The sequence below is a fragment of the Etheostoma cragini genome, chromosome 17, assembly GCF_013103735.1.
Source record: "Etheostoma cragini isolate CJK2018 chromosome 17, CSU_Ecrag_1.0, whole genome shotgun sequence".
Lineage (NCBI taxonomy): Eukaryota > Metazoa > Chordata > Actinopteri > Perciformes > Percidae > Etheostoma > Etheostoma cragini.
In genome coordinates, this window is record NC_048423.1 from 5,019,009 (window position 1) to 5,027,989 (window position 8,981).

An 8,981-nucleotide genomic window follows, 5' to 3' on the forward strand; every position below is an offset into this window, starting at 1 on the left:
CACTTGTCACATCACATTCATCATCTCTTGTTCATGGCTGAGATCCTACTGAATAACTTTATTATATGATGGTTATATGTTACCATCCCATGCAACTATGAGTCACATGATGCACTGGTCAATGATGAACTGTACGTTTTTTTCAATATGATGCTCAGGTTTTAGTGCTTTAGTCTGTAGAGGTCATGAATAATAACTGCAGTAACCTAAATGTTTTTCTGCTAATGAACATTAAAGCACAACACTGTGTGTATCATATTGAATCTGTTGAAACAGCTGATGTTAGGTCAGTGTACCATTATGCTTCACTTGAGGCTCAAACTCAACCTCGGCATCACTTCGGAGCAAACTGTCTTGTAAGTACCGCACGCTGTACGATTGTGCCACTGGCGCTAATAAAAAAGAACACAGACACTGCAATATTTATTCAGTACCTCTACACACTGCAGACACTTAGCAAAATTGAAACGTGTTGGAAGCTTTCCCAGTTTGAATTCAAATCAGAGACTGACTATAGCGTGTGTGTTAGTCATACGGTATCAAACCAGAAGCAGCCACAACAACATCAACACAAAAGTGCTGATCCCAGATGTGGCTACACTAGCATGTGCAGGATGTACAGCTCCAGTGGTACTAATGAGAGTGTATGGCGCAGAGTGATGCAGATCTACATCCCCACGACATTTACATCCCCTGTCCTGCTTCTCAGGTTCAGTTTGACACGTGTAGGATTGTGCTTCAATGTTGATCAGAGAGGTCTTGCAAATTATGTAAATTTAGTATTAAAGGATCTTCCACCACTGCCAACTGTTTTAAATTTTATGTCATTCCATTTGGTAGAAGTTGCAGTATTTTACTATATGAGTGAAAGCATCAACCTCATGGTGGCCCTAATAAATTAGCAAATAAAACAAGGACATCAGTTTACATCTATATCATGTTTTAATCTTCAGAACATAAAAATGGCAAAACTAGACACATTTTGGCCCTACAGCTAAAAAAGGCATTTTGCCGTCCTTTAAGTAACCTACTGATGATTGGTTGGCACTAATTGTATATGACAATGACAGCATAACTGGCAGTACTTCTACTAAACCTTAAAATCAGTGATTACTTTACAGATTTTGTCAACTCTTCATAGTTACAACAGAGAAACGTCCGTTAGTCTGATTGATCACAAAGACAAAAGAGATGGCTCCGATGGCAGCAACAGGCAACTGTTTGGCTTTAAGAACATACTGGTTAATTTTTCTATCCAAACAATGCAAAAAGGTTTTAAACTTAATCTATTTAAGACTGGAAGCAAGGGTCCTTTCCAAGTAAAAAGAATCCACAGACAATAACAGTTACAACATGTTTCGTGGTTCTCTTAAAGGATAATAAACATGATCCCTTGTCTTATGTAATAAATGAACAGTGGTTCATAATTGTATTTAGAAGTTTAAATGTATATTTGTTCCTGCACATTGCTGCAGCTCCTCTTTTCATCCTGTGTTGAGCCTGTGTCTGTTTTAGCTACAAAGTGAGGCATCTCACGTCTGTTCCGTCTTTGTTGGGAGTCGCACGTGTGCAGTAGCTAGGTAAGGACTACTAGCCAGTCAGAAGCAGAGTATGAGGGCGTGCCATGCTAGCAGCTAGGCGAGCATTGTAACGTGTGTTACAGTGAAGCACGTTCATCACAAAAGTGAAGGCTGGACTACAATAGAGCGGTTTGGAGCAGTTTGTGAACGAAAAAAAGATATGTAAAACAATAAAGGAAAGGGAAAAACCCCATGAGCATAATATGGGCACTTAAATGTTTTATGGCATAAACACACACACACAGGATGCATAGTACTTCTTGGAAACCCAGGGCTGTGTGTCAGCATCGCGTTTCAGAAGGTTTTCCATCGGATAGAGGAGAGGATTGTGTGGATGAAGTAGAGGAGTGTGGCCAAGAAGGCGAACACCTGAGACACACACAAACACACCAAAAAACAGGCTTAAATTCATTCAGTTTTTTTTTGGAGGATGAGGTTTTGTTGTGATGCTTTACCTACTTTAAATGTAAGGGTTTGTAATGTATTTGCAGAAAGAAAATCTAATTGGTGTATATACTGTACTTCAACTGCTCCTTTTGACTGTAGCAGCTGGGAGAAACCTGTTGTTATTTAGGTATTTCAACAAGTACCACAGCTGTTACTCTAAGTGTTTTTCAAATACTGTATAATGGAACAGTTGTCTGTGTGTGTGCGTGTTTGTCTATTAGTGCTCACCACAGCAGCGATGTCAATCTGGTAGATTCTTAATTCGCCTGATTTCTTCATTAAGGTGATGTAAGCCAAATCCACCCCCGCACTGAGGTAGAACAACACAGCCAGGCCATGGTAAGCAAAATCCTGGACACACACAGATTACATAATATTACTACATCATTCTTTCTCTCAGGTTTATTTCCTGTTTCATTCCATCTTTCTCTCATTCTGATTTGTTTCTCTCTCTCTCTCTCTCTCTCTCTATCTCTCTCTTTCTCTCTCTCTCTCTCTCTCTCTCTCTCAGGTCTTACAACAGCAGCCCAGCCAGGGCTGTTTTTATGCGCTCCAGCAGCGAAGATGATCAACCAGAGGAACGTCATGACGAAGCAGAAGACGGAGACAAACATCACCCAGCCCAGAGGGTTCGGAGGCTGGACATGGGTCGATGCCACCAGAATCCACACTAAACCACCAAACACCTGGAAAGGCGGAGGGAGCGGGTGGAAAGATGATATTGTGGTTTTTAAGATCTGACCTTAAACTGAGAGTTACACCAAGTTAATTACAAATTACACCAAGGTGTACAAAGATAAATTCCAGACTTAAAGTTTTTTTTCTGGGATTGCCTTAACTGTCAAACCAAATCACACACAATACAGTATATTGAAAGCAAACACAATGTGGAGTTATAGTTTTATACAGATCTGACTTTAGAAACTATTTACCAGGTAATTCTCTTTTCTTTATGATGTCCATTCAACTCTTTTATTTGCTTTTCTTAAATCTCTAAATTCCATTGTCCCACTGTGACTGTAACTGCATCAAGGCCCTGAATGCTGCAGTCAGTCTGAAATGACTTAATGTTTTCTGCAGTGAAGTAATTCCCTGAAGACAGGAAATCTTGCAAGCAGAAATGTGTGTAGATACTTTTGTTTTCTGCTCCTCGTGCAGACTGTTTTCCCCAAAACGACCCGTGACCTACATGCAATCTAATTCAATCTAATTAGGCCAAACTGAAAATCCCTTTTGGATTTTCACATTAAACGCACCTTGGTGATGATGAGGAGGAAAAAACTGAATAAGAAAAGCCTGTGCAGTTGAAAATTGGCAATGTGTGGAATGAGAATATGTTTTACTAACTGTGGATCTGTTTCTGATGTTCTTCTGTTTTTCTGATCTCCTTTACCTTAATTTTGGCTTGGACATCGATGAGTTATGGATCAAACATCCCATGGATTCAGGCCGATTTACACAGCTACATACTGTATGGATCCAATCCTATTGACTGGTCGCCCGGATGGCTCAGTTGGTAGAGCAGGCGCCCATAAATAGAGGTTTACTCCTTGACACCCTTCAAATAGCCTTTGAAAACCCCACGAAATTTCTCTTGGCTTCTCACCTTTGTCTGATTCAAAGAGGCACTGTACAGTTTTGGTCATTTCTTCCCTGTTTTCTCGCCTTTTGCCTGCACGTTTCTCCCTCGGTCAGTCTGCCGTTTCCTCTGTCTCTGTTCCTCCAAAAATGCTTTTTTAGCTTTTGCACCATTCCCATGACTCTGAAGCTGTACAGTTAAGGTAAATTAAGCTGAAAAAACCCCGCATAGTTTCCCTTTAAGTCAAGACCTATTTTAAAGTTACAATGTGAGCTACACCTTTTAAGCTATGCAGTCTGCAAATAACAAAATCCACAGGATCCGAAGCGACATCTCTCTAAATGTTGACTAAACAAACACTTCTCTTTGCTTTCTAAAGGTTTCTGAGCACAAAGTGGGTGTTGTTTAATTTGCCAGGTTACTTTAGATAGAGCTTTGACCACATCCGTATAGTCGACACTCTCTGGAACTCAAAGTGTTATACTGTGTCGTACCCCACCTGGCTGATGCAATGAGCGTGTTGAAGTGAACGCACATCATGATTTGGCCACAGCTTTGTCTCCCTCCTGTTGTCCTCGGGTTAAATTTGACCCCTTTAAAACTCGAGTTTTAGATGTACTTCTATATAAATAAGGGTTATTGACCATGAATTCCAGAAAGTAGTGTAAAACTAGTGGTAAAAAGGTGGTGTTATTAAAAACTAAAGAAAAAAGTCTGAAAAAGGGACAAAACATTCCATTTTTGTTCATTTTTGACCCGGGAAAACAACACAAGGCTTAAAAGACTTTGTGTTTTAACTGACTTCCAGTCATGCCTGATTTCATGTTCATATTGACACACCTTTGGTACAGAACTGTTGTAAACCAAAATAGGTACTTATTTCTATGCCAAGTCGCGCCTCTAAGATTTCACGGCATGGTTAAAGTTCTGAGAGAAACACTGTAAAACTATCAGAATCACTTCAGACGTCACAGAACGGAGGTTTCACTGCAAAATAACAAAAAAGATTAAAGGAGATTATTGATGAAAGGAAACGTCTTGACGTGTTCCTATGCAGGGCACTCAATCAGTGGTCAACAGAAGACGTTGATATCCACAAGACGAAAGCCTTTGGCCATAACGATGTGTCAAAATGTGTTGCGTGTTTTTCCTGCATGGAATAAGCAGGGCATAAGTGACAGGGAATGTGCATCATTCATCACAACACCTCCCTTTATATAGAAAGCAACCTTAGTTACAATAAGGTCCAATTATCAGACAAATAAATTAAAACACATCCATCAGTGCATTTAGTTTTCCAGTGGTCATATGAGCAGTTTCTGTCTCAGGGAAAAGACGAGTTGGCCGCATTCTGTCCTACATTAGTAGCACAGATACAATGTGAGTGAAACGTGAGATATAAAAAGAAAAAAGTGCTCCTCCCATTTAAGGAATTTGATTCATCAGCTACCATTTCAAATGCACATTTTTGCACTATTATTCACACAATTCAATTTGAATCTTCAACTATGCATCGTATTTATTTGGACATTTACCTACAAAATGAAAACAAGTCCCGATATTTTCTTTGAGGTCATCCTCTTACTTAGGTCGTGAACAAAATTCTTCTATTTTATTCATACTATTTTTATTACTACCATATATACCATATATATATATATATATATATATATATATATATATATATATATATATATATATATACAGTGTTTGATGGATGCGCCAATAACCAAGTTTACAACCAGATGTGATCGAGCCTTTGCTAACCCCTGACTTCTGGAACAGTTTACCATTCCATATTAAAAAGGCCCCTACTCTTGAACAAATCATTGGTAAAACATCTTTTTTCTTTGGCCTTTTCTTCCAGTTTGGGAAAGCCATTATTAACTTTATTTGTCTATTTTTTTTTTTTTATATGTACTCTGTATTCAACTTTTGTATTATTGTTGTTTTTACCTGGTAAAGCACTTTGTTCAACCCAGTTGTTTTTAAACATGCTATATATAAATAAATTGACATTGACAGTATGTGCACACTTTGAAAAATTTCATACATTTGGTTCATCTTTTGGATACGATGTGCACAACTGAGGCTTCAAACAGTATCAATATTACCACAGTGTCTAAATATTTCCTTTAATTGGTTTGAATTTGAATCTATCATGTACATCATTCTGTAAGAAGGGATGACTTGTTCTACTTTTGAGATGTGACCAAAATAAGTTAACTGTTGCCATGAAATAAAGTCATGACATGTCATGTCAGTTTGGTTGCATTATTCATTGTATTTAAATACATTGACATCAAATCAGTTTAATCAAAAAAGGGAAAACCCAAAATGTATCCAAAACGCAATTAACCCCTTGAGAACCTAACGACAAAGTCAGCCGCTCTGTCCTCTGTCATTGTCCACTCACCAGTTCAGGCAGGTAAAATATATCTGGGGCCGTGGTGCATATACCCAGCCCGCTGGGCAAGCTCCCCATAGGCTGAGCGGTAGTTGCAGCCATCTCTGGCTCTTCCTTGTCTCTGTGTCGAGTCAACAGCGAGCACCCTGTCCTCTCCACTGAACTAACAGAGCAGCAGCAGGTGTCACTGAGCCTTGTAGGGAAACTTAGTTAGCAGGCAAACCCGTTCTGCTCCCGTTCCACTACAGCTCCTCACACTGGCACAAAGTAGACACACCCTTCATCTTACAGCACCCAAGGCTACCGGTGTTTCATGTGAGCTGGTGACCTGTGAAGTGGGTTTTGAAACAGGGGTCAAAGTTAGGGTCTGAGCAGTTTTATGTCCCGGGGCCAAGGTGAAACCTGAACTATCTTCATTGTTGCTGCTGAGTAAAGAAACAGTTCACTGAGTTTTATGACTTCTTTCTAACTTTGTGACCCTTACATAGTGTTAGCTGAGTGCATGAAGCGTTTATCTGTATTGCGAACAATGGCTAGAACAAGAGTTTCTTTTCAAAAATAAATGATTGTATTTATGGTGGAAGACATGTTATTTCAACTACTTTAACCTCACAAACAAAGTTTTTACTTTCAAGCTGCCCTAAATCATATTTCAAATTAAATGTGCAATTTGAAAGATGGCCACAGAGAAATAACCATCCCGACTCTGCAGCCTCCCTCAGCTCTTGGAGTGTTATATGTTTTAAGCACATCCTTTTGATTTTTAATTTCCCCGAAACTTCACTGTTTTTGTTTTCTTTCACTTCCTTTATTGACAAAAATAAATCAATACATTTTTCTTCTTTGCTCTAAATTCCAGTCAAAGTTACTTTCCAAACATGACAAACCAGGCTAATGTCTGGGTAAATGTGATGAACTGACATCATGTATGCTAAAACTTCATCTATAACTAACTTTAACATTAACTATGAAAAAAGTGAAGTAAGAAGCAAGACGTAGCACATAAAGATTTGCTATACTGTTTTCTCATGAGGCAAACTCCAAACATGAAATACATATACAGTAGAATTTTTTTTGTAAATTTTTGACAGGATAGCTAGGTGAGAAAGGGGGAAGACATACAGGAAATTGTCATAGGTCAGATCTTAACCCTGGACTTCTGCATCAAGACTTAAACCTCTCATTACATGTGCACATGCTCTACCACTGAGCCAACCTGGCCACATGTATAGAGTAGATTTTAATATTTAGCCTGCAGAAAGATCCAATGGAATGGAAATTTCACTTTATGGCTTTACATTCATATGGGTTCCCCCAGCCTGCCCATGGTCCCCCAGTGGCTACAAATGATGATAGGTGTAAACCAAACGCTGGGTACCCTGCTCTGCCTTTGAGAAAATGAAAGCTAAGATGGGCCTGGAATCTGGATCTGGAATCTTCCCCTTATGACATCATAAGGGAACGGTTATCTCCCCTATCTCTCCTTTGCCTGCCCAGAGAATTTGGCCCACCCACGAGAGAGAGAGAGAGAGAGAGAGAGACATCATGGTTTTCAAACAAGCAGATTGGCAGTTGGTCAAGGCCACACCCCCAGTCTCCACCTTGCCTCCTCAATAGCCTGTAGAGCTACAGACTCAGAAATGGCACGTCCTAAGGAAAGCTCATTGTGGGACTGACTCTAGTGGCTGTAAAATACACCAAGGCTGAATTTCAGGAAAGAGACTTCCGATACAGTATTAGGGGACCACTAAGGCCTAAATCAAAGCACGTCATAGGACCTTTATGCCCACATCTGTGATAAATGCAGCATTTTTGAGTGGAAATCTTAAATATTCTAGTGTACTGTCCCAGAGAACTTGTGGCCTGATGCTACATTATGTAAATCTAACACAACTTAATATAAAGCCTTTTCTGTTATGTCCTTTCTTGTGATATTGTGTGTCGGCTTGATCTAATGTGACAAACAGTGGGGGTTTTGGCCATTTTTTCCATTTTTTCATTGTCTGTGTGCATAGTGTGTATATATGTAATTCTTTCCTTATTGGTTTTATAAAAGTGACTATGGCAAAGGTGGTACTTTAAGGCATGGGTAATTAGTTTAAATGAGATCAGCTTCTTCATGATCAGCTGACCATGTCTGTGCCTGTTGAATGCCATTTGCCTGAGGAAGACCCAACACGGTTGAAATGTTGAAGCACTATAAATGTATGGGAGAATTTGCAGAGTGTGGGCACATAATTGTTTTAAGTTGTATCCAGCTACTGTTTGCCCAGTACCACACTGGTGGGGATGTGCACACTACCACTACTGCTAAACTAACAAAACTCACCTGACAGGATACTGCAGGTGAGTCTAGAACAGAGACAGAGAGGAGGAACAGACAACACACTCTTCTGCAGGTGCATTGTCTTTGCAAAGAGCAAGGGTGTCTTAAAGGTGCTCTGCCGTACATTTTTCACTACGTCATGGTAATTTTAGGAAGTTCTACCATAGACTCTGTGACATTTTTTGTGGAAAAACATGCCTTGGTTAACTTTTTTCAAGCCATTCTAGTGTGGTATAGAAAGCCTGCAAGAAGACTCAACTCGATTTGTGCCAGTTTCGTTAATATTCAGTGAGCTAAGCTGCTTGCCTCTGATTGGCTAACAGCTAGCCAATCAGAGCCATCAGTAGAGTGGCTATCAGCATCTTTTACCCATCACGCCTGGGCGACGTCATGAATAGTAATGAGCTCAGGCAACATGAGTTCAGACTGACCAGCTTGTGTAATTGGCCTGATTTCTTTTTATTGGCTAGAGCTGACAGAGGAGGTAGCAGTTCATTTTTACATTCACGACATAACCTAACACTAATGGACCTAACATATTTCAAAAAATGTAAGTAAAAACGGTTTTGTGTGGCAAGGCACCTTTTAAAGTTTTCTGTATCATCAAAAAATGAGAAACGCAGTAAAATTGAATTAAAACAC

At 39.6% G+C, this 8,981-nt stretch overlaps 1 protein-coding gene across 1 annotated transcript; it reads right to left on the reverse strand.

Moving 5' to 3' along the window:
- Window positions 1-918: 918 nt before the first annotated feature.
- Window positions 919-6,280, reverse strand: malb (mal, T cell differentiation protein b). Its single transcript, XM_034898565.1, has 4 exons — window positions 6,023-6,280; window positions 2,546-2,713; window positions 2,256-2,378; window positions 919-1,949 (listed from the first exon to the last, which is right to left on the reverse strand). Exons 1-4 carry the CDS (start codon window positions 6,113-6,115, stop codon window positions 1,875-1,877), a joined length of 459 nt encoding a protein of 152 aa, XP_034754456.1. The 5' UTR covers window positions 6,116-6,280; the 3' UTR covers window positions 919-1,874.
- Between the last annotated feature and the right edge of the window lie 2,701 nt (window positions 6,281-8,981).

Excerpts from the sequence above, each read along its gene's own strand:
- malb (XM_034898565.1), bottom strand. The coding sequence starts at position 6,115 with ATGGCTGCAACTACCGCTCAGCCTATGGGGAGCTTGCCCAGCGGGCTG. Across the intron at positions 2,714-6,022 it reads TATTTTACCTGCCTGAACTG|GTGTTTGGTGGTTTAGTGTG; the intron begins GTGAGTGGACAA and ends CCGCCTTTCCAG. Across the intron at positions 2,379-2,545 it reads GCCCTGGCTGGGCTGCTGTT|GATTTTGCTTACCATGGCCT; the intron begins GTAAGACCTGAG and ends GTGTGTGTCCAG.